The sequence below is a fragment of the Perna viridis genome, chromosome 2 (genome assembly GCF_037379345.1).
Source record: "Perna viridis isolate PV_CMFRI_1.1 ecotype Kerala chromosome 2, ASM3737934v1, whole genome shotgun sequence".
NCBI lineage: Eukaryota > Metazoa > Mollusca > Bivalvia > Mytilida > Mytilidae > Perna > Perna viridis.
The window spans coordinates 33,342,309-33,369,356 of record NC_142446.1 but is presented as its reverse complement, the minus strand read 5'-3'; the positions used below and the strand labels follow the sequence as shown (position 1 = coordinate 33,369,356).

At 32.7% G+C, this 27,048-nt stretch overlaps 1 protein-coding gene across 2 annotated transcripts; it reads left to right on the top strand.

Moving 5' to 3' along the window:
* The first annotated feature begins 1,209 nt into the window (after window positions 1-1,209).
* On the top strand, window positions 1,210-21,158 carry LOC148624717 (sphingomyelin synthase-related protein 1-like). 2 transcript variants are annotated; one of them, XM_088567568.1, is made up of 5 exons: window positions 1,210-1,348; window positions 15,708-16,345; window positions 17,294-17,411; window positions 18,918-19,068; window positions 19,352-21,158. In XM_088567568.1, the coding sequence occupies exons 2-5, from the start codon at window positions 15,714-15,716 to the stop codon at window positions 19,693-19,695; spliced, it is 1,245 nt and encodes a 414-aa protein (XP_088423694.1). In that variant the 5' UTR covers window positions 1,210-1,348; window positions 15,708-15,713; the 3' UTR covers window positions 19,696-21,158. The 2 variants fall into 2 exon arrangements, with proteins under 2 accessions (XP_088423694.1, XP_088423693.1); XM_088567567.1 differs by lacking the exon at window positions 1,210-1,348 and adding an exon at window positions 2,236-2,384.
* Window positions 21,159-27,048: the final 5,890 nt, after the last annotated feature.

The following is a 27,048-nucleotide window of genomic DNA, read 5'->3' as shown; positions in this document are numbered from 1 at the left end:
TTTATATATATATAAACTATAAACTATACAAACATAGCAACAAGTTAAGAGTATAAAAAAGAGTGAAATCGAAATCTACATGTACGGTATATGGGTAAGATATTGTACTTTTATGGGGGTGTCGAAGGTAATGTTTGAGACCATCTCCTGCCAGTAACTGCTAAGTACCATATTACACACAAACAGAAGATAAAACTATTACTATCATAACGACAATTAAAATAAAAAATCGGTATTTACACGTCTACTATCAAAGAGTTCCTTCATGCGAGAGTCGCCTGAATATAGCTAAAATATTGCTGTTCGGACTTTAAACACCAACAATCAATCAATCTTCATATGAAACAAATCGTATTTTACTCTGTCCCTCCTATTAATTGATTTTGCTATATTTGTTTTATAAGTAACATTTGTTCAACAATCGATCATTTCAACATCATAATTTTTAAGCATTAAGGCCACACCATTATTGATATATGGTCTTTGGGCACAATGCATTGTTATGACAGTAAGACCCATCTTATCCGAAAACGATAATTTCAGATTCTATATAAAATCTGGCTCTTTTTTCAAAAATTGCATCTCGTGTACTTACAATGTAAAACTATTTTACATAGAAGGTATAATTGACAAGCAATAAAATAATGAAAATGTCATTTAAAAGTTGGGTTTAGTAGATATATTTTGAAAGTATCAGAAAATGTCTCACCATGTGCCATGCATTTTTCACTTCAACCTGTCAATAAATTGTCTCATATACACCATTCCTAGTTAAACGAAAATTTCATGTATCAAATTTTTAATGTGATTATAATAATGATAATACAAAAACAACAAAAAACCATCACCTGAATTTTAAACTGAACAATACTTTGAAGTACTGTAAACAAATGCTACTGACGTGTTTAAATGTTGATTATTGGTTATAATACATTAGAATTATCAGTTTTATTTTTGTAAGTCTCCAGCAATTAGTTAGCTCATTTTACATTTTCCTTTTCCAGCAAATGTTTAAGTAAAGAAAGAACTGAAAATCAATTATACTTTATAGTATGGCCTACAGCTATCATGATCGCATAGGTTTTCAAGTTCTAATCAGTCTCTTTGGGACGTCAATTCCAGGTATCAATTTCAGATAATCTTTTCTTAGATTCATAGTTTGCCTTTCGATCCGAATATTTTTTTTTACCTTAATTGCAAAATGTCAGCTCGCTGACACCAGGTGTTTTTCTCTCTCAGGGCCAATTACATTTATAGTTTAATACACTTTTCAAGTATAAATGGATGATAGATTGATTTTTCCTTTTCTAAAGTGTGGCCTGGTTAAATTGAATGACATCCACAGTAGGTAAGTTACTTCGAATTTTATGTTTAGTAACAGTGTTATGTTCCTTCCAATATCTTTCTTTTGGGTTTTGGTGGGGTTGGGGTAAAGAATGGACTATTTGTTAAATTTTGATTGTGTTTTATACATGTATATATGTTTGTGGTTTTTTTGCAGTTTAAAAGTGTTGTCACTTTGATACATTCCCCATTGTCCCCGTCGTGCTCTTTGAATAATTCTTTAAAACTTTAACGAAATTTCTGTTTTTCATTAACGCAAGTTTTAAGTGTGTGATGTATGTTATAAAGTCAGCATTAAAAAATGTTGTCCTTTATTTGGTTTCAATAACCAAAAGAATGTTGGGGCTATAATAGAGTCCGGTCGGGAAAAAAAACGATAGAATATTACGCCCAAATGGTTTTCTTCTGTGCTACGAGAAGTAAGGCTGAATAGGTCCGATGAATAAATGACAATTTAATAAAAATCCACGAATCTTTGACATGTTAACCATTACTGACAACTAAAGCTTTTTCTGTGATTAAAATTTAATAATTGATATAATTGTATAAATATTATCAGCATTTGGGAATCATTGTGTCGCGTATTTTAATCATCTTGCAGCTATTTCATAATGCAGCTGACATTTGTGTAGAAAATACAACATTATACAAACAGCGAAATACTTTTGATATGACAAAAACAAATATCATACTTATTCTACAACCTCTATTTTTTCACATGAATTTTAATTGTCTGTTACTTATTGATAAACAATTTCGGTTGTAGTATACTCTCTAGACTAGTTGTTTCAGTATACATGTATAAACTTAGATATTAAAAAAGGGGGAGGTCTAGCTGTTGCCGTCATAACATCTGAACGTAACTAGTACGTAACGAAATGTACTTTAAACATATTCGGGTATGATAATAATACGTGACAGTGATGAAACAAATGTATCATCATTCAAATTTTCATTGATAAAGGATCATTCTCATGTGATCAAAGCTAGATAAATACAGGTGAGACAGACACCTATGACTGTCAGTCATTTCAGGACAGGTAAGATGATATTGTTATGATTTTAAAATTTTCTCTGACTTCTAGTTTAATACAATTTCTAAAATCGACATATTTTTTTGCAAAAAGGCATCCATTATTGTTTGTAATATTCGTTCTTCTGCGTTTTAATGAAAGTTATTTCATGTATCCAAAGTTTTGTTTACCTTTTCTCCTACGACTGTACAAGGGGTCACAAGGTCAGTTTTACTACAGCATTTGTAGTTTTGGTCACCATTTGGTTTCTTTTGTATAAGCAATTGGAAGGCCATTATTCATATTGTACTTAAACTGCCCTTCGCGAATTAAGATATGGTGGAGTAAGGATTCATTTATAGTTTCAATGCTGAGTTTAACGAAAAAAAAAAACCGTATTAAGCGAAAGGCAAAATGTAGAAAACATTTGTTTACATCTTGTTCTTTCGTAGATGTTGTCTTCACTAGTTGTATTACTTCTTCTAAGACATTTTTGATTTGGACTCGTAAAAAAAATAGAAGTAAAATTGATAGAGGACACATGTAACATTTGTGTTGCTTGGTTATACGAATGCATTTTATTTACATTTTAAAACACATCCAATACACGTGTATTTCATAAATGTTGTCAGAGTTTTATCAAAGTATAAATAAACTATCACTGCCAAATTACCTTGTATAACATGAAAGATTTTGTTACATCTGTATGTTGTATGGCCAATACTTATTGTTGGTATACTTTTGGATTTTTCGAATGGATCATTTACCTGCAACTAGCTCTTAGCTGAAGCTTGGTTTATTTTTTAAGAATAATGATTGAGTCATGATGTGAACAAATATCTCAAAGGTCTAACTAGCATAATCGTAGTTTTTGATTTTGACAAAAGTACTTGTATTTATTCATCTATGCTAACTTACTCTTATGAAATGTAGTATTGTGAAATATAGTAATTGCACTTGTCACCAGATATTCAATGTGAAATGACACTCATAAATGTAGGTGATGGTATTATAAAATGATATTCGATCTTATTTCACTCGGTGTCTCAGTAGTTTGACTGCAGAACGATAGAATTCTACAGTATTATTTAGAACGCTTGTATAATACTACTATGTATCGTAATCATAATTGCATATCATGTATTTTAACTGGTATAATTTATTTATTCCTTCTTAATTAAGCCTCTAATTACACCATGCTACCATACTTATCTATCACAAAGAATGTCACTTTTCCAGAAACGGACATGAAAGAACATTTTGATTTGCTTACTCGCTTACTTGCTTACTCCTTTGGTACTGATGAGGTGCATAGGCCACCAACAACACTCCTCCATATAGTTCTGATTTGTGCCAGTCTGACGATGTGTTGCCACTTGTAACCCTCTGCTTCCAGTTCAGCTTGTAGATTTCTTCTACGTGTGTTTCTGGGCCTTCCAACTTTTCTTTTCCCTTGAGGGGTCCATTGCAACGCTTGTCTGTTGATGGAGTTTGCTGGTTTTCGTAAGGTGTGACCTATCCAGCGCCATTCTCGTTTTTTCAGTTCTGTCTCTATATGGAGTTGTTTGGTCTTCTCCCAAAAATCCACATTTGTGATTTTCTTAGGCCATCTGATCTTCAGTATTTGTCTTAAGCAGTTGTTAATAAAGACTTGCAACTTATTTATGAGGAATTTTGTTGTTTTCAAAATTTTAAAAAGCAATATAATTGGATGGTCTTAATATTGGAGTTGAACAATCTGATTTTGGTATTTAATGTGATGTTGCCTACTCTCCAAATGGTTGTCATCATTGTAAAGGCCGTTCTTGTTTTTACTATTCTACTTTAGTACGTGGGCTGAGATAAATCCCCGTGCATCCGCCTACTCATCAACCAAAGTATAATTTTCAGGTACCCTTATACCTCCCATTTACGAATCTTTCTAACGCCAAAACAAACTGAAGCATTTTTGTATTTTTCGGCTACTTTTTATACCTCGTTGAGGCAAAAATCCATTTTTTTTTTTAGTTTTTTTTTTGTGTAAAATGAAAAAAAAGGGTACCCCTACCTCGCAAAAATCGCTTATCAGCAATCTGATGTTATCATTCAGGTCTTTGATGTTGTTCGGCCTGGCTGCCTCCTCTGCCTCGGATGTCATTTTATAGACAAACTCCCTTTTGTCTCTCCTTATCTGCCTCAGAGTATAGTTTTTTGTGCTTTTTGCTTTGCTGCTCTTGTCTTGCTATTATAAAGGTTTTCCTTCAGATGTTTCCTCTTATCAATGCTAATAAGTGTCTCAGGTGATATCCATTCTTAGTGTTTTCTGTATCTACTCCCGATTGATGCCTCGCATGGTGATATTAGTATCTGTTTCATTTCTTTCCAGTAGCATTCGGTAGACATAAGATCTTGTTCCATGTTTTTTTTTTTTATAGCGGTGAATAATTGGTTTCTAGCCTCAATTTGGAATTCTGTCTGCTTGTCTTTGTTTTTTTTCAGTTTCTAAACGTCATATCGTTTGGACGTTTTTCCATGTTTTCATGTTTCTTCATCTTAGGTTTTATATTGGAAACAAGTAAATGGTGATCTGATGCTGCTTCTGCACTTCTCTTGACTCTCGCATCTTGAAGGCTTCTTCTACACTTCTTGGAGATACATACATGTATCTATTTGGTTCTCTGTTCTCATATCTGGAGAAACCCATGTAGCTAGATGACAGTGCTTATGTGGAAAGATGGTTCCTCCAATTACCAGGTTGTATGTAGAACAAAAGCTTGCAAAAAAGTTCTCCATTCTCGTTCATAGTACCTATAACTTTAGTTCCCATTATTTCTTCAAAGCCGGTATTATCTGTTCCTACCTTTGCATTCATATCTCCCATGACAATGATGATGTCTCTTGCACTACATTTTCTGATTGTTTCTTCAAGTGGCTGATTGAACTTGTCTTTTGTATCATCGTAGGTTGGAGCATAAAATTGAATGATCTTAAGTGATATGCGCTTGTGTGTGGTTTTAAATTTTGATGTTATTTTTCTTGGACTCACTTGTTCCCATCCAATTAGTGTCTTTTGTGTTTCCCTGGATATCATAATTACTACCATCTCTGAATGAACAGCCTGCTCCTCCACAAGTCCTAAGTATACTGTTATTAGGATAGTCTCTCCAGATGATAAACGCATCTGCCCTTTGATTTTCCATCTTGCTTTAGCATTCCTAATATTTCGACACCATATCTCTTCATTTCCCTAGCAATAATTCAAGATTTGCCAGTCACGTTCATTGATTGCACGTTCCAAGTTGCAATCTTCGTTACAGATTGAGGACTAAAAGGCTTTAGTCCGATGGTCTCCTTTCGGTTTTTGTCACCTGGTATCGTGCGTCTTCTAAGTAAAGAGCCTCTTTCTCCTAACCCAAATGTAGTTGTGTTGTTATGCGTTTCTGTAATCCTTTATTAACCCATGAACGGGTGATTAGCCTATAAAGGTTCCAGTACTTAATTTGTGAAGACTTTTGGATGCTGTCTTCCCCATCCGGGCCACTGGTCGGTGGAATAATATACTCTCATACCATCTTTTCCGTTGTTGCACTCCTTTGCAATCTTCCGCCGGGGCCTTGGTCTCCCTACTATTAAAATCAAAATGAAATTTAAAGCTTTTCCGGAGTAACACCTTTAAAATTTGATTTTAAAAAAAATTGTAAATGTATTGTACTCATCAATAAGATACAGGTAGCATATCCAGTACCCTGGAGCTACATGTACAAGTACACGTAAATTGTTAGGGAGAATATTACCATATAGATTTATACATTCTATAATGAAAAACTATCTCGGCCTACAGGTTTTCGTAGAACAAACTTACCGGTGAAAATCTCAAAACGATTATTATAAATACTGAAAAAATGTTTATCATTCTTACAGGTGATCACAATATATTTATTTGTGAGATGTTTTCTGTTAATTAGATTCCCTTCTCATTTATGTGTTTTTCTTCTTCAAGAAATGACACTTTATCTATCAAAGGGTTGATTTAGGCATCGACGTGACTTATTCGTGCAGTACTTCTTTCGTTGCTGGTGATTCACCTCATAACTACAAAGTTTAGTTTAAATGTGAAGTCAAGGTCTGTAACTGCAATTATATCGAAGTTCAAATCTGGTGTCTGGTCTATTAAGGAGAGGACAAAATCTAATGTAAAGATATTTTTGTTTTCAATTTGACTCTCGTTCAGACATGTTTTATTTGACAAGTATAAATGTGAAAGTGTTCAAATAGGAATTAACTGGTCTATGTATATGTATATTTTACTAGGCAGATTGGAATCCAGTAGGATCCAGAACCCCCCTAGGGCAAATTGGGATTCTAATTTCTCCTAGGACAAATTGGAAGTCCCATTTGCTGTGGATTTTATCCAGTGTAAATTGGAATTCTGATTTGTCCTAGTACGAGAAATTTGAATTCCAATTTGCACAAGAGGATTCTTGATCCTACTGTCTTGAAGTTCGAAAATATCAAAAAAGTATTAGGACAATTTCCTGGTAAATTAAAATACTTTTTTCCATTATTTTGTTTCCTTTTTCATAATTTTATAAGCTAGACAGTCAGTTTCAATTTTTGGTGTATTTCATTATGTAATGCTTTTAAACCAATTATTCTTATGGTAAGTTTTCAGTGACAGGTGTAATTGGATTAACCTTTGTGCTGAATCCTTTGAACATATATCAAAAGTAACTAGATGAAATAACACACATTCAAGTATGTCAGAAAAATCGGTCTGTTAACCAAGACTTCCTGTCTTCATCTGTTTGCTTCTGTAACGGAAAATGTCTAACCTTAAAATGCTCATGCTAAAGATCCAAAAGCAGTTGCTGCACAAAATGTCACAAACAAAATATCAAAAAATGTTGTAATGAATAAGATGTCAATGTTCTGATATTTTATTGTTTTATTTTTTCATAATGAAATTTTGTAGTTTTATGCAATAAAGTACAGTTCATTGAATAAAATATGTTCTAAAAGAATGTTCAAAGACATTCAACATTTTCATAAATCATAACATATTTTACTTTCAAAATATCCGGAATCCCCCTGACATTAAGGCTAAAAACCACTAATTCAACTTCCCATAGGCTTCTATGCTAATTTCACAATATTCAATGGCTTCTCTGGACTTTACCTTAACTTTAACCTGCAGATGACTATATATCAGCATGATTCTACATATGTCAGCTCACAATCCTCAGAATGGCATGTGGGGTTAGCAGACTTGCAGTGCAGTACTGGTCACCGGAAGTGAAGGGTCTATAAATAGCATGGGAAATCCCAGTGTTTTCACAAGATAGGGGTATATTTAAAAATCATTATGGAGATTAGGCTTCACATCACAAGAAGCAAAATGCACCTATAAAATGTACAGAAATGTTTTTCCTTTCAGAAACTCTTTAAATTTTTAAAATAAGATGAGAACTTTTTTCACAGCACTAAGAGGAACAGGGGTAATTTCTGCGTAGGACTATTTTTGCGTACGTTCCAAATGCTCATTGGTTGAATTGGTGGTCTGTAACCTAAAATCTAGTGTGATTCCAGATCCTACTAAAATTTAATAGGATTCCGAATCTTCCTAGGCAAATCAAGATATCCCCATTTGCCCTAGAACAAATCAGAATTCCAATATACACTGGTTAAATTCCTGGGCAAATTAGAATTCCAATTTGCCATAGGATGATTCCGGATCCTTCTGGATTCCAATTTGCCCTGTAACATATACGTTTAGATGCTGTAAAGTTTGATATTTATGAGTACTTGTTTAGATCACAGAATCATGAGTGTTGGGGTAAATATGTAATGGACTTAATTTTTGTCCCCAGTACATTGTATATATTTCTACATTCTATATACTTACCAGTTGATACAGTTTGATGATCCGGGATCAATGATGCATGTAGGGAACACAAAGAACTGTATTTACGATGAATGTCACTGTGTCCTCTTTGAATTTAAGTTACAGATTTTAACTGTGAAATTAAATGTATTAATATTTACAGATAGATACTGCAAAGACTTTTATTTTCTTTATCAAAATTTTGCTTACCATATTTCCACCCCACCAAAAATATCGTTTCCCACACAATTTTTAAATAGTAGTCCGTCCACCTTTTTTGTCATTGAATTTAGAAACCTCTCTTTTTTCAATACCTCCTACAATTTAAATATGTCAAATGAAACCATTAGCAGTTATACAGTGTCACGCTAGCTAATTCGTATTTAATTATCCTATCAGCTTTCTCCATTCTAACTCAAATAGCATGGAAATGAGTAGTTTTTAAATGGTAAAATTATGCTAACCTGATATTTTTTGCTCAGCTGGACTCGTGTAACTTAACATTTTTCCCCAATTACTTAAAAACAAATTTACCGACACATGCACGTAAACTGTCTTCAAACGCAAATGAACAATTGAAATATTCATAATTGGGATCAGATAAAGTTCAAGAAAATTAAAGTTTTCTACGTTACAGCTGTGCATCATAAGTAAAGCTTCGTAGTGGTCAACTTGTGTTGTACTACACGCTGTTGGGGCCATCCCTTACACTTCGATGAACCTGTTGTGCCCTATCCGTCATCATGCAAACAAAATTTCGCTTGTTATCGTAACATGGTTTGATGTGATATACACAATCTGCATATTCCCTTTAGTCAATAAAATACAGTATCTAACATTTAGGATGCCATTTAGCCGTGCATGGTATACTTTGTTTTGGTTAATTTTTCGTTTCAAAATGTTTGCTTCCGAGAAGTTGTATAGAACAATTGTAACTACCTGGGCCGGAAATAATTATTGTAGTCAGGGTCTGTCATTTTATGTTTTCAGTTTATTTTAGGACATGTACACCGATCGTATAACCCTGTTCGACATTTAAGTGTGTTGCATACTTGGTATTAATACGACGCATGGTACTAATACGACACATGGTATTAATACGGCACATGGTATGAATACGACACATAATATTTATTATTTGTTTCCTTTCCCAATGAATTCTGCGGATTCAATACAGAGATTTTCTCTATCCACATTTTGCCACCGTCCAGTTTCAAGTGTGAAATAATGATTAAAAAATTTGAGTGCATTTATTGTGTTCACCATATCTGTGATATTTCTGTATGATATATTATACATTGATCTTACCATTGTTGTTTCAATGTTTTCATCAATCAAATTGAATGATATTTGTATAAACTGTTGTTGTATTTGTCATACAGTTTCATACATAATGTATGCAAAAAGCAACGTTTGTATTGTTTATTATTCACGTGCCTATTTCAAATAGTTGAAGTCAATAACAAGGACACTCAACTGTTTTCAACCAACATACAAAGTGATACCATAACCCGTGTTTTTCAGTTGTGATAACCGTACATGTCTGTACGTGATTTTGAATAGATAAAATAATTGCGCAATACAAACTTATAAAGCAATAACATTTGAGCCGAAGAAGTATGTGAATCATCTCCTCTATCAAGTCGGTGTTGTTTCAAAAATAAAACGGTATGTTTCAATGCGCAGACCGAAAGATTTGCCCGGGGTCCAAATTGTTTCCTTAAGACAATATAATTAAAAAACGGAATTATATTCACCTTTGGTAAAAGTACCATATACTAAGTAACGATTTAATTGATTATTTATTTATTTTTTTTGGATAAAAAGCACATATATGGTAAAACGGAACATACGCACCAGTGTATAACATCAATTCTAAATATTAAAAACTTTTTGAGACCAAAAGGTCTACAATAAGTGTAAACACACAACTGAGTAAGCTCTGATTCCAAGAACAACATTAATAAAATCATCGGTAACAAATCTAGGACATTTGTTTTTCAAAATCAACCTAAAAAGTAGTATGACTACACAATTATACATTATTCAGGAACATATCTTGACTGTGGATAGACGCATGATATCTGGGATTGGGTTGAACTTGTTGTATAAGCCCCATACTATTCCCCTTTTATGTACATGTAAGATCAAAAATGATTTGAAACAACAAACACATCATAAATTTCACAAAAAAAAAACACCCAATTATTTCACTGAAATACCTTAACAGAAACCAAATAGATATGAAATATCCACTTAAAGAATGCTGGCATTAACTGAAAGTTAGTCCATATAATAAAGAATCCTGGCATTAACTGAAAGCTAGTCCATATAATAAAGAATGCTGGCATTAACTGACAGCTAGTCCATATAATAAAGAATGCTGGCATTAACTGACAGCTAGTCCATATAATAAAGAATGCTGGCATTAACTGACAGCTAGTCCATATAATAAAGAATGCTGGCATTAACTGACAGCTAGTCCATATAATAAAGAATGCTGGCATTAACTGACAGCTAGTCCATATAATAAAGAATGCTGGCATTAACTGACAGCTAGTCCATATAATAAAGAATGACAATGATAATGCCATCAAAACTACCAGCACTAGAAATAATCGGTCACTGCAATTCCAGTGGACTGGACTTCGATGTAGTGTAATACAAAACAAGACTTAAGTTTTACGTAGGCCTGCAATTAAGGTCGAATATCTGTGGAAACAGGGTTCCAAGAATAGTCAATAATTTGACAATCGTATCCTTTACGAAAATATCTATTAAGGGCAGTTAATAAACTCATCGGATTTTGTTTGAAAGAATCTGCTTTATAGACTACTAAGTATATTTCGGTAAAAAAGCAGAGCGGGAAATTATATCATTTTTAATCAAGCAAATACAATTTTATGTTATTGAATTTTTGTATCAAAGTTTTTTAACGGTTAGAAAACCGTAGTAACAGTTTTCAGAAGGTTGTAAGAGTAATCAAGGGAACCAAGGTTATAGCGGTAATCAGAAGAATGTAAGAATGATACCCCTGGGGCAATAGCTTTCCTAACGTTCCCGGTTTTTAGTGGAGTCCGAGTTGCTCATTTGATTTTGTTACTTTGCATGTATGAGTTTAGTTACTTAATGTTATTTGTTGTGTATGTCTGTTTTCCATGTCTGGTCTTTGTCCCTGGATTACATTCTTTTGATTACCGCTATAACATTGGTTCCCTTGATTACTCTTTCATACGAGCCAAACCGACCAGTTGCAAAATGTAATTAGCATTAAAGGTTGCATCAGAATATCACCATCATGAAATGGAAAATTAACAAAAAGAAAATCAATACCATCTCATTTGTCCTAAATTTTCTGAGTATCCCTATTTTTGAACATAAAATATACATGTAACACTATTGCAAAACTTGTTGATGTTATAAGGGGGCCGAGATTGGTCTGTATTAAAACTACTGTGTAAACGTATTACATGTATGTGCATGTGATCTGCTACGTTTGTTTAAAAAAGAACTTTTGTACCTTTGTATTAAAATAATAATGAAATGGAAATTGAAAAATAATATTTTTGATATGCTGCAATAAAACGGGAAAATTGTATCTCACTTCAACTGCCCAACGTTAATGTTGCAGAAAACAGAGTCTAACTGATATGTAGGCTAAGCGTAGAATAATACAGACTTTTTTAGTTCATAAAAAGTCCATATTGGTAAAAACAATCGTCATATTTATTTTGTTTATATGAACTACCTTCTTGTTCAAATCTTATTTTTTGTTTTTGTTGTGATTGGAATGTTGACCTGTTCAGGCTGATCCAACGATTGGAATGCAAAACTGTGCTCGGGGATATTTTTGATGTCGACCTACATAATAAATATGTTTATCTCATAAATAGCTAATAGAAATGTTCATGTTCATGCTAAAACTGGTCTTAAAGAAAGGAGAAGAGCGGTGTTCTACATTGTTTATGAAAAGGCATACAGAACATACAGAAAAGGGGAGGGGGTAATTTTTTTCCTGTAACTGTGACCCTGTGGTATCAGATTTTTATGTGTGGTCAATCGTATTAATGAATGGTGTACATTTAATCATAATTGCTACGCTACAGGATATTTAAATATTTAGATTCGTATCTTTAATACATGTACATGTATACTACTTCGAATAACTCAGCGAATAAACATCCATTGAATAACCTATTTACCGCAGTAAATGAAAATAAAAAATACAAAAAAAAAAATATCTTTGAATAAATGCTGATAGTAATGTTTCTTTTTTGTATACGGGTTCAGCTATGACAAAAATTTGGTAGAAAGATGTTTTATTTTTTTTTTATTTCTTTACCCCAATTGTTTCATGATTCAGTAGAGACAGGTGGTCAGTGTAATCAAGATGAGTTACCATATGTCAAGTTTCAGTATTTTTGGTTATCTATTCTGTGGATAGGCTTTGAGCAATAATCTACATCCTAAAATCGGTGTTACAGATCATTAAATTAAAATGGTGCTACATATTTATCCACTGCTCTTACGTTACTGACATATTTTGGCTTTTTGACATAAACAGGTGGAAAACTTTTAGTGTTCACCTTGAAAGGGATTCTACAAATTTAATCGGTGAGTTGTTTTCGTAAAGTATGTAAAGATACATATAACATCAGAAGTATACAGGATTTATCACTTAAATTATTCTGCATTATTTTTTTTTTATCATTTAAGAATATACTTAAATGCAACTTTAGAAATAAATCCATGAAGTCATCAAAGAAATCAATTTACCAACTGATTTCGAAGTGTACGTGCATCTACCAGTGATATATTTATGGAACTCATTTACAACAATGAAAGAAAGAATGTTTACGAAAACAATTAACGTGTTCATACAACTAACACTTATAAAAAAAAATCTCACTGCGGAGTCTGTAGAATGTGATTGATCAACCAATGCACGAAAAGGACGTATGCGAATTAGTCTAAGATTGGAATTACGCTGACAGCGGAAGTACAGTTTTGAAAATAATATTTGGAGCACCATACATATTAATAACGCAGATGTGAAAGACAGCACACATAAATGAAATTATTACTGTATATGGAAACTTTTAATAATCCTGAAACTATGAACGGAAGACAAGTTGTGAAAGTAATAATTTAGCGCTCCATACTCAGAAAATACGGACGTGAAAGACAGAACATACAGTATAAACACCTTTAAAGCTGGTTATTTCATGCCAGAAACCATAAAACTACGTTTCTCTCTATTTTTAAATGTATGCCAAACAAGGGTCTAGACTTATTGTTGAAAACCATGTTCGTTTTTGTTTCCTTTTTAACTGTAAATATTATAAAGATATTTCACGAATTTCAGTTTTGATCCGATAAATTGCAAAACAGATGAATCTGGATGGAAATTTTTGAAAGAGCAAGAGAGACTTGATATGTATATAATTTAGATTTTTGAAAGTCGAAATTTAAAGTTTGATAAAAAAAAATTGAAAAGTTTGCAACTTTGTTTAAATTCACGAATTAGCAAATAGATAACTAGTCGATTAAGTAAATACCCCCACAAATATGTTCAATTATCCTACCGGCGTAAATTCGGTGTCTTCCTCGAATGCCAACATTTTGTATGTTACCTATTCCTTGAATGCCAACAAAAAAATTTCAATAGATGTTTATATTATAACAATATTTGTTTTTATAACAATTAAAATGTTTTGATAAATATTTAACCGTTGAAATTCATTAGGGAAGTTGGTAACATTTTATATCTTTTTTATATGGAAAAAACGATTTTTTAAAATGTGTAAGAATATAATAAAATTGAATTATTAAAAAGTAGTAAAAATACAATAAAATTTTAATATAATTTAAACTTTTATTCTAAGAAATGTATAAACTATACGCAAACATATTAAAGAAATTCAGAAATTTAACATCAATAAACATGATTTCAAACTCTGAACTTTATATTGATGATTTATTTCATTCTTTACTTTTCATGCCTCATGTGATTTTAAATTATAGTAATAAGAGTATAGTCCTTAAACCACTTACTGCAAAAACGGATCTTCTACATTGTGTTGCAATTACAAATATTTTATTTAACTGAACAAAAACCTCATACTTAGTAACTATTCTAGTACTAGTATTCATACATAAAGTAGAATGATAGATTGAAATATTTTCAAGTTATTGGACTATACAAAAATAATTCAAAAGTCTTATATTGTGCTATACATATACATGTATGATTTTGTGAAGAAACCACAAAAAGAAAAAAGAAAAAAAAATTAACAACTGGAATAAATATGAACTGAAATAAGTCACCTGTAATTTACTTATCTGTTAATTAATATGAATGTTTTGATAAGCATGCACCTTTGTTGTGATAACCACTGACACCTATTCCTTGAAGGCCAACAAAATTTTACAGGTAAATTGTCGGTAGATCAAAGGATGTTGGCATTCCAGGAATAAACCCGTAAATTCAAGTACATTATAACATTAACAAATTTCAGTTGTTAAAAAATCATTTGCCCTGAAGTGCGGGGTTTAAAAAAATCATGAACAAACGATACATACGGCAAGTAAGGTAAAATTGAGGTCATTGGGCAGTGGCGGCTGTAATGTAGAAATAATAGCATGTTTTATCACAATCTGGATCAGAAAACATTTTCATACAATTTCTTGATCTGTTCCTATATTGGAAATTCATGAACATTTTTGTTTTTGTCCATATGTAAATCTTTTAAGCATTTGGTAGAATTGTTCAAATAAACGCTTGGTCTGCTGAAACTATCCTAGATATCTAGGATCGATATGTGCATCTTTGATGTGACTATTGGCTTAAACAACGATCCAGAAAATACAGAAATACATTTAGACGTATTCTCTAGGTACATCGTAAGGAAATCTATAGTTTGTCAATTAGCTAAGCCTACATATTTCACCTAACAGCATTGATACGATCTTGTCGTTAATATTTCATATACTGATGCATAACTAATTGAAATTTCTCCAGCCTTTCATGTCGGTGAATGGAGATTAATTCATAATTTTCTGGCCAGCACAGTTGTATTCACATTCAATTTTTAACGATGATCGAGCATCGCGTAATTCCCTTACAACAGATATGTGACTGCAAAAAATGTTGAAGCAGGGGAGCAACCAATATTCAAGGAATGATTTGTGACTATTAAAGGTCAACGATCAATGCTCTATCCTGAAGTTGGACCGATTTCTCGGTTTAGTTGTCTGGCCATGTAATCGACTCAAGCAGGGATACTGTTGCATCTATTGAAGCACTCTTGTTTCTTGATTGCTATCCCTTTTTGTCCATCCTGTACTTTTGTAATTGATTAGCTTTATTTAATTTTGGTTTTAGAGGTAATTCAAACGACACCGATTAGAGCCGATTTCTCTGAATTATTGTTGGTTTCATATGTAATGTACAGTTTATCTTATTTACTAATTATAATGTCTAATTACAGGCAAGGATGGGAGACCCATGGTATTGGTCCTGCAACGAAGTGAGTACTTGGTTGAAAGATCGCGGTTTTCAAAACTACTGCCAGCTACTATGTGAAGAACACCAAATCGATGGCCAAGGACTTCTAAATCTTACTGAAAGTGATATTAAAGAACCACCGATAGGAATACGTGTAGTAGGAGACGTTAAACGATTAATACAGTGTATTAAAACTTTAAAGTTGCAATCGAACGGAAGAAGGAACGGAATAATATCTACTAATACCAACTTAAGTCAAGTGCCAGCAGAAACAATTTTACAAATTGGCGAAAATGATATACACTCGACACAAGAGCTATCTGACTTGCAAAAAGTATGTAACAGATTACCTCATAAAAATAAACAAATTTCAAGAAATGGTGAACCAGAGAGGCAAAAAGCATTAATTGGATTAGTCTATATGCTTCTGGGTCTCTACTGCACTTGTTTTTCGATCGTTGTAGTACAGGCGAAGGCACCTGATCAGCATAAACATCCGCCATTACCAGATGTATTTTTAGACCATTTTCCTGAAATATCATGGGCTTACAAAGTAACTGATACAGTACTCATCTCGCTGATGATGTCTTGGGCAATCATCGTAATATTACACAAGCATAGGTAATTCTAGGATAATTAATTGGAAAGAATGAAGAACCATAATGTTATCACAAATGCCAAGAACGCCTTTATTTAACAAGTGAGCGGAACTTGTTCCGCGCACGATTTAAATCTTCAAGTGTTCTTTGCACTAGTGGTCATATTTGGTTATTCACGATAACCAATTGATTATGCTATTTTATTATATATATTTTTCTAATAATTTATCGATATTTTATCGATATTTTCTACATGAATTTAAAATTCTTTGATTGATCAATTGATACAATAGTTGTGACGTTGTGGCTGGAGAAAGTCCGAAAGTGAAATTACCGAATTTATTTCAAAGTGCGAACTGTCGAAATTTTATTACACTTGGAACATTCGATAAAACATTGCTATCTATTTAATAAATATAGTTGAATGCCGTTGATGGAATATTTTTGCGGGCTTCCAATTTCCATGGTTTGTGTGGTCATGTCAAACTACGATTTTAAATTTTCAACTCAATATAAAATTAACATTACAAACTTCTTTACCTGAATTCACTTCAACGACACTTTTTGTTAAACCACGAAAATTATTACACCGAATACATGAAATCGCGAAATAGATCTGATATACTGAACGCGATATATAAGTATCTTCAGCATCATAATAGATTAACTCGTACTACAGAGGAACTACACTGAATAAATTAAGGTGACAGGTAAGATCGGGATATCAGGACCAGAATTGCCACTTTTTTTGTAATATTAACTGCCTAAATGACTAATGAATAAGGAACTTGGACTCCAATTTGTTTGTAATTTCAGATGTTGACAGGAAATGTTTCAACTTTTTAATTTGAATAATTCTAGACAATGTGTGTGAGATGTCTGTGAGTTTATTTTCTTTTGCTTTATAAAACAAAATCGTAAATATTATTTCTGATAACTTTGAAATGTTCATGCTTTCTTTGCTGTATAGGTTGGTTCTAATGCGAAGAACATTTTGTTTAATGGGCAGTATGTATCTATTAAGATGCGTTTGCATTCTGATAACTCAACTTCCAGTCCCAGAATCAAACGTCAAATGCGATAGAAAGGTAAACAGTTTTTTTTATTGGTTTATTTATTAGTACTTGAATAATTTACTTTACATGTACCTGTATTTCTGCACACATCGGATTTGAATCGGCTGTATAATAAATCTTTTACTGCCAATACATAAAGTACCCGGTAACATAATGATATTTCACTACATGAGTTTTATTAAGGTTTGAATTCTTCAATCTCATGCAAATTGTAGTTATAAATAAATGTTTTAGATTGAAGAATTTAAACTTCAATATAATACATGTACTACCTATTTTAAACGCGTTTAAGAATTAATGGTATACAAGTTCTGTAAATTTATTTCCCTAAGCGGCCCTTCTTGTACACCGTTTTCAAGCAGTTAGGGTTTGAATCGGTTTGCCCGAGTCTGCCAAAGCCCTTTACAACAATTTGTCATATCAACAGATACAGATTATTTTAAACTTAAATTTAGAGTTTTTTTCCAACCTAATGCTTTCCATAAGGCTTTTGCACAAGAAGCATACACTGTAAGTGTGATATGTTGTGCTGCAAATCATTTTCCAAACCTTTGCCTGAAGAACGTCCCCCAGCCTTGTTTCAGCTGTTGTCAACAAGCTGGGCAACATCTAATTATACAGAATTTAATGATATGTTTAATTTTTGTTTTTCATACTATACAATAGAATTTACTTTATCGTGCTATGTTCTCTATATCTATTTTTGCAAATACATTATCGAAAGTTTCTTACTTTGTCAGCATTGCATAGTTATCTATTCTAACATATCTTCAGGATCATTCTTGTGTACTTAAGTATTACTATTTCAATTGACTGTTACAAGGGAAGACACGCGGTTGTTATTCGTGTAATTTTTTGAACGGCTTCATTAAAATTATGGCTATATTATCCCTCTACGTAGAAATAAATTGGCGACCAAGTACTTAAGTACCTCTCTGTCTAAGAATCAGGCAAACGTGTTTAAAGTGTCAAAGTGGCACACGAAGAAAAAAAATGTTAGATTTTGCATTATCTAACTATTCCTTATAATCTCCGGAAATAACTATCAAAGTGCTTGTAAAGTTTGTCTTCAGTTATTCACAGGTTAGACTTATTTGAAATGCGCTATGGAAAATTCCCTCACTTTTTCTTTATATAAGCAGTAAAAATATCTACATCACAGACGCTTTAGGATAAATTTAAATAGCTTTTCGGTTGTTTTCTTAATGTGTTGATTATATTTGAAGCAAAAAAAGACCAAAATTTAAGAATAATGATGCGCCACCCATTGCATGAATCTTAATATACAGAATGGTACTTCATTATGACAAATTTACACGAAAAACTGAATATTTAAAAAGCACCTGAGAAAGAAATTTTGTAGTATTATTTATTCACTACAAGTATTTGCTTACAAGCTGAAACAATTTATTCTTTTACAACGTTATTTGTTCATTTTTTGAAGTGGATATTTTAATTGCTTATTTGTATGCATGAAACTGTTTAGTTTAACTTTATGATAAAGCTATTTCTTTTTAGAACTATACAGACCTCAGGTCAAAAGCTGGAAGGGCTCTTGAAATTTTCCTTGCTGGTGGTATGAAGGTGTCAGGATTAAAAACATGTGGTGATTACATGTTCAGCGGCCATACAGTAACAATGACTCTTTTGAATTTCTTCATCACAGAGTGTAAGTTCACACTGCTTTTTTACAGGTCTCAAAACCACTAAGTACTGAAAGGAGCCCGGTCATAAAAAACGGGTTAACTCTTCATAGATGAAAATGTCTCACGTATGCTGGATAAACTCTATGTAGTAAGTTATAACAAAATTCAAACTTTTTTCGAAATTTCAAACTTTATCGACGGAAATCATCTTTAAAAAAATGAATTAACGCCTGTTAGCCCAAATCCCAAATACTACTTCATAATTACAATAAAAATTTTAATACACAAATTTCTTTATCTTCACAGATACACCAAAGAAGCTATGTTGTTTACATGTACTTTCTTGGATGGCAAACGTGTTTGGAATGTTCTTTATTCTAGCTGGGCATGGACATTATTCCATTGATGTTTTCGTAGCATTTGTGTTGACCTCGCGTTTATTCTCTTATTACCATATTTTAGCGAACAACATTAACGTGATGTCTAGAGACACAAAGAGAACAAAGATTTTATTTCCAATATTTACATATTTTGAGTGCAACTCGACAGGAGTTATTCCATATGAATTTGATTGGCCCTTCCCTACTTTGACACAAGTGAAAAATTACTTGCGAGGGTATGAACGAGTCTCGACAAAAGAGAAAAGCTAGCCAACCATCATAATTATGAAAAGGAGGGAAAGGATATCCCAGGAGTACATGTACATGTATCCCTGTCACATTTGCCTACATTTGTATCTACATACTGTAATTGGAGATCACGTCAGGAGTCATTGCCAACATGATAGATAATTAGGATTATCTTTGATCATGTCCTATTACGAATGAACAGACAGAATCTAAATCTAAGACGAAAAATTTATAAATCCAAGATCTTCAACTTTCAGGAACGTCAAGAGATGAAGATTTAAGCTTGATTAGGCTGTATTATGACGTCAGATATTCAATTTAGATTTGGTTATTAATTATTGACAATAGACAGTAATCTCTTTTAATGCACCTAATGTTGGAACAGTGGCCTATTTCGTACAAAACCTAGTCGAGAGACTATTGTAGTCATAGACTTGATTTAATTTGTACAAACATCCTACATACATGTGGTGCTTTTATACTCATAAAAGTATTTTTCACTTACTCTACATAGATATTTTCACTAATAACCATTCTCTTCCGATAAGGAGAATTGTCCCATTGCATGTACTTTTATTTTGTTCTGGAATGTTAATTTGTCGGAAGTTTTAATGAAAGTATCTCTTGTACTCTCCAAACTCACCTAGAACCTTGTACTCTACTAACTCACCTAGAGCCTTGTACTCTCCTAACTCACCTAGAGCTATATTTATCTATATTTAGATACCGTATATTCTAAGCATTCAGAGCTGGTTATTCCCGTATTTTAACGTCTCAAAAACCAAAGACTCGAAACTATGAAAGTGGTATCTGTAGTAATGTAATTGAATTGTCTAAACTAAAGGAAAAAATTTACGAATAGCGAAATGTTGACATAATCCAGTTTGAGCATTTATACTTAACTAGTGTAACTGTATATGATACTGTATACATTGGAATGTGTAGCTTTATATGATGCTGTATACATTTGAATAAAGCATTTTTCTGACGTAATCTCTTACCAACCCATCTTATACTCATGTTAATCAGCTTGCATTTTACAATTCTTCCCCAGGCATCAGATAATATACAATGAATCTTAAGCATACCAACAATCCTTTCATGAACTCCATAAAAGCGGGAATTCATTTGTATAACATATAACATTAAAAATAGTCGACGGAGAAAAGAACATCATTATTTTTCAAAAATATGGATATTCTTCTCCATTATCATTTCCAGATGTCTGCGATAAATTTATGTGGGCAATTGTCAATATTTGCACGAATTTTACTTGAAATATAGCTCAAAGCCTATTAAATCATATCTTTGTCATTATCCTGGCTTTTTGTCGCATATATATTCTTCATTTACATTTCAAATGTGTCCTTCCATCCAATCCTGTATATTTTTTCTCGTATGTTCTTTATATCATTTGTCTTTCAGTGCATTGTTTACATAGCACATATCAATGCAGTCTTTGTAAATAAAATATTTTCAAGATTTTTTATCTAATATAATTCTTATGTATTAAAATGTGAGATTCCAAGGGAGACAATTTCAAACAAGAATGGGTTTCCCACTTTCCGTAAGTGTCTAAGTCCGTTTGTTTGTTCGTTTCTTTCGGTGTCTGCATGCTTGTCTGTCTGCCTGTCTTGTTCCTTTTTTAAATTCATGTGTTTAATTGAGGGACACTATAAATATTTATTTCAGTCCAGCTCGATTTACAATGCACTCAGACCAGTCGCCATTCCCTAAGCGGTATTTTTAAGACAACATTCTGAAAACGGTATTAAGTCTTCAATTTTACTTGAAATGCAACATCCATATTCCGAGTTTTTGAGGTCTTCGGTTGCACATCTGATTTTTTGTTTTTATCATTTTTCCGTTTGACTTTAATTCCTTACAAAATAATTTATTAGGATTTCCATTCTAAATTCAAGGTTTATATTGAATCGAATTGTTATTTAAGTTTTGGAATATTTGGCTCGTAGACTGCAGGTCAAAAGTCAAAATTTGGATAAAATAGCTATTTGCATAAATTGTAAGTGATTTTGAATCCCTAAAACTGTGCACATACTCTTTCAAATGTAAATAAAAAGTCACTTAAATTTCACTGTTCATTTAAATTTGGCTGTTGAACAAGTAGGAACACTAATTCACTTTCATTTTATTCAACATCAAATATCAAATTTTATCAAATACTTTGAATGATAAAGTTATAAAACGTTTTAATGTTAAGTTTATATAGTTGGATAAAAAAAACTGCAAAATGTTATCCTCAAAAAGAGTTCAAAATTTGCCCAAATTAAATTTGTAGTTGGATAGTTGCGCAAAATTGAATGTACCCGTTTACCCAGAAATTTGCTCACGACTTGTACTTGTTCTTTTTGTCAAGTATTGTTTCGAAATAGCAACACGTTAAAACATACACTGATATGGTTACACAGTTGCTATAGTCCATGGGCTGGGAGGGTCCACCGTGCACTCCCACTCATCAACTTCATGGTGATTTTCATGTATCATTATACCTCCGATTACCGAATCAATTTGTCGCCAAAGAATATTCTCAGATTCTTCTTCAGTAAAAGCCTATATTTGTATCCACCTGGGTAAAAAAAACCAAAGATTTTTGTGACTGAATTGTTCGAGAGTCAAACATGCTGGTACAGCACGTGTGAAGAAAGTAAATACATGTAGGTATGATCACGTAGCCCAATGTCTCAGTTTTACAATGGTATCAAGAGAGTTGCCGTAAAACGTAGGGTTTTGGAGTAAAATGAAATATAATTACCCCTACTCCACCGAAAAATCGCTTAAATTGACATTTTTTTCAATGTTTAAAACTCAAGAGTATCTATGCTTCAGCAAAGATCGGCTTGTTCGATAATTTCTATTTGATATTATCACAATTAATACTTCTGGGATTCTTTTGATGACTTGTGGTGATTTTCGTAGTCAGAATTTATCCAAAAAATGCAAAAAATCGTATTTTTGAATAGTCGCATAAGTTGGACTCTGCAAGTTATAGCTCAACTAAAACGTCTCAAACTTGGTATCATTGGATAGATCGTGTAATTTTCTACACGAATAAAGCACGAAAAACTAATTTTCGATAAAGAATTTTCAAAAAAAAAAATTAAAAATATTACCCTTACCCTTAGAAAACTTGTCTCAATATCATACAAAATTTTCATTGACAGCATACAGACACCGTAAAACTATTTTGGGCATTCATAATTAAGATAATGATGTATCCAACACATCTGATCAATGTAGGCGCTTAGATTTTCTTTTTTCTTTGCCATAATTACTATAAAATCGTTAAAAGGTGAATTTTCAGAAATTTACAATGTCTTTTATATCACCCGTTTTTGTCGCTTTTCTTTCAAAATACCGCAGTGTAAACAAGCTTGAACCATAATGTTACCTTTTTGCTTATAAACGGTGTACAATAGACATGTAGGGTACTATTGTTTTAATTATCGATGTACCCAACATATCTGCTCATTTCAGGCACGTTTTTTTTTCAGTTTCAATTTGACAATGAGTTTTTCATAAAAAGGGAAATTTTTCTTTCAACTTTCTAGATACCATTGTAAAGCACATCTTCCCAAAATCAGGGTTTTTACCTTCGCTCACTAAAACCCCTGACATCACTCATTCATATTTAGCGGGTATTGTCCAGCACCATCTAGTGAGTTACCTAAACTCGGATCCAACATCCAATCAAATCACCCGTAATAGAAACTCTTCGATATAACTTACAAAATGCTACACATAACGTCTATTTGTTCAGTAAAGACTCTAAACATAATCTACAGTTATCATTTTTGCTCATACTGAATCATTTGTGATATCTTACAATTATCAGTTTACTATATTGGATCGTCCATTACCTCATGTTATTGTTTATCTTTCCACTGACGTTATATGTTAAATCGATTTTCATTGGTGCTTCTAACCCGGAGAAGTAACCAATCGGAATTGGCTGGACGATACCCGCTAAATATGAATGAGTGATATCAGGGGCTTGAGGGAGCGAAGGCAGACTCAAAACACTGACTTGGGAGGGTGTGTAAAGCTGAGATATTGGACTAAATGTTGACACCTATGTATATCAATTTACATTATTTTGAAGAAAGTAGAAGTTCTAGGAATAAAAAAATGTATAAAATGGATATTTGCCTCAACGAGGTATAACAAGTAGCCAAAAAATACTAAAAAGCTTCAGTTTATTTTTTCGCGACAAAAAGATTCGTAAATGGGAGGTATATCATATCTTGGTTGATGCGTGGGAGAGGGGGTGCACGAGGGTTATCTCAGCCCACGTCTACTATCATAAAGATTCCGATTTATCATTGAAAGTGTTCAATTAAATTTTGATGAAAATAAGATAACAATATAACCGGAAAATGTCTGTTACTTTCTTTCCTTAATATAAGTACTTATTTACATGTAATAAGTTTCTTCTATACTATTGTGTGGAAACTGCAACCAAAATCACCCTAGATACAATGTCCATACAGTCCATACAGCAAGCAACGACTCAACTCAAATAAGAAAAACATACTTCATAACGTCCCACCCATACTAAACTACAGGCAAACTTGAATTACCTACACCAATTTCGGTAGATCGTTTAGAACACTATTTGCAAGGATATAACAAGCATAATACCAGTTTTTTATTGCTAGGTTTTTAACATGGATTTCGTTTGGAGCGTCAAGGCAACAGGCAGTCATTTGATTCTTCTAATTCAACGTCAACAAACGACAACCCCTCTGTAGTTCAGGAGAAATTGGACAAAGAGATTGAGTTGGACCGAATTAAGAGACTTTTTGACACTAAGCTCTTTGAAAATTTACGTACCCCCCTTTTGCCTTGTGTCTAAAAAGTCTGGTTCTTGGAGGTTAATACGCCAGTCGTATTCTGATAAGAAAAATGACTCCGTAAATGTGGGTATTTCAGATGAAACTTCTGCAGTCCAGTATGCTGGTATTAATGAAGCTTTACAAATCATTAAGTTTTTTTTTTCAATTGTGAAGTTTTCTTATGTTAGACGGATATCTTTTCAGTTTTTTCGAATTCTACCAGTTTCCGCTCTGGATTTGCTAGATTTCACATGGGAGGGCAAGTTCTATTATGATAGATGCTTGCCCATGGGTTGTAGAACATGCAGAAAAATTTTTGATAAATTTAGTTCTGCAGTGGAATGATAGCTAAAGTTATACTAGGAGTTTTAGGCATGGTTCACATTTTTGATGACTTTCTTATTATTGAAAAATCTTTCAGTGATGCTTTATCAAAATTAAAAACATTTATTGCTTTATGTGAAGATATTGGAGTCTCTTAATCGGCAGAAAAAAAACTGAAATGCCTAGCTGCTCAGATTATGGAATTTGTAGACATTACTATTGACGTTCAAAAACAAGAAACTCGTTTAACAAAAAATAACTTTGACAGGGTAGAACTTTTCAAAAGAATCTAAGCAAGATATGCATTTATGGTTTCTTTTCTTAGATAATTTTAATGACACTCAATTTTTTTTTAACGAATTTTTCTTATCCAGTCAGACACTTCAATTGCATACAGATGCTGCTCAGTCAAAAGGGTTTTCAAGTACTTATGGACCTTGATGGTTTTATTGGCCTTTTACAAGCTGGCGTTCAATTAACATTATGATACTGGAGTTTTACTCCATCATTCTTGCTTTAGAAATCGGGCTCTTCTATGGCAAAACCATTCCCGTTGTTCTTTACTGACAATGAGGCTTTAGTTGCTGTTATTAATAAACAAAATTCTCAGGACACAATGGTTATGAAAATGATTAGATTCATGGTTTTTATGTGTTTGCAACACAACATCATGTTTCGAGCTAAGAACATCCTATTTAAAAATAACATTTTTGCAGACTTGCTCTCTCGTTTGCAAGTGGAACAGTTTTTTTTTAGATGAGCAGACCACGCCAATCCAGTTCCATGCCCTGTCCCAGACAACTTCTTGCCGGAGAACTGGAGTACATTGACCTAATGACTAATGCATCTTTAGCTCCTTCGAATTGGGCTACTTATCACAGAGCTTGACTGGCATTTGATGATTTTTGCCAAGATCAAAAAGGTTTTTCTCTTAGTACCATTTCAACATATTTGTCAGCAATTTCCTATGTTCATACTATTCTTTCAATGCCCAATCATACTAAGTCATTTTTAATGAAAAAAATGGTAACGGGTACACACAGGTTAGTTGGCAAGATTGATTTCAGGCTACCCATTACTATACATGTATGAGGTTCAAGTTAATTTTCTTACTTTTAAGCACTTATTGAAAGGTGAGACAAAGGTTTTAGTATTTTCTCATGGCACAGCAGGTTTTTCGTGTGTACATTGTTTGGTCGATTTCTTACAACTACGAGGCAATAAACCTGGTGCATTGTATTGTTTACAAGATCAGAAAGCATTGATTCTATTCTCTATAAATGCTTGGAAATGTGCGGTTTGGATAGCAGTAGATATAAAGGTCACATTTTTTTTTGCATTTGGGCTACAACTACAGCGGCTTTGCAAAGACTTTCAGATGCAAAAATCCGTGCCATGGGTAGTTGGAAATCCAACGCTTTTCTGGTACATTAGAACTTCAGTATCTTAATATAAAAACATCACACATATTTGCGTCCACTTGTACATTCCTTATACATGTCAATACCTTATTATTACAACCTGCTTGGGCGGGTTGGAAAAATATTATGATTTTTGCATTTCATTGATAGTTTTTTGTTTTATATATTTTTTTTGTTTTATTTTTTTTTTGGAAGCTTTACAAAACTGCTCCTGCTTGGGTAGGAGGACAAAAACTTGTGTAAAAAGGAAGTTGTTAAACCTTGTGCAACCTGTATCATTTACACATGTACATGTTAGAGTGAAAGTCTAGATGACTAACTGCTTGGGCCTTTGGTTCTATCTCTCTGTTACTATACTTAATTTACATGATATTAATGAACCCTAATTTATTTACATGCATTTCATTCATGTACACGTATGTCGATTGTTTTTATGGTCAGATTTATTGATTGTATGCCAATTCTTGGCCTTTATGGGGTAAGACCGCATTTTCATTTAAAAATAATTTGTTTTGAATTGAAATTTCCAAATTTGTCTATATGGGATTTTTTTTTAACCCTTTCTAGGCCAAACTTATTATATTATGTTAGACGTATATATACAATGTAAATATTTCATTTTACGATTTCAGTAAAAAAAGTGTTGGTCTTTGTACGCTTTTGTTTAGTTGAAGGAGGTTGCCATAAAAAATACTTATTTACAGGCAACAAGTTTCTTCTATACTATTGTGTGTAACATTCGTACATTTAAGCGACGTTTAGAAACATGGGAAGCA

What these genes read in the sequence shown, in the direction of transcription:
- LOC148624717 (XM_088567568.1), top strand. Translation starts at nt 15,714, where the DNA reads ATGGGAGACCCATGGTATTGGTCCTGCAACGAAGTGAGTACTTGGTTG. An exon ending in GTAATATTACACAAGCATAG is followed by an intron (nt 16,346 to 17,293) that starts GTAATTCTAGGA and finishes TTTGCTGTATAG; the next exon opens with GTTGGTTCTAATGCGAAGAA. An exon ending in ACGTCAAATGCGATAGAAAG is followed by an intron (nt 17,412 to 18,917) that starts GTAAACAGTTTT and finishes ATTTCTTTTTAG; the next exon opens with AACTATACAGACCTCAGGTC.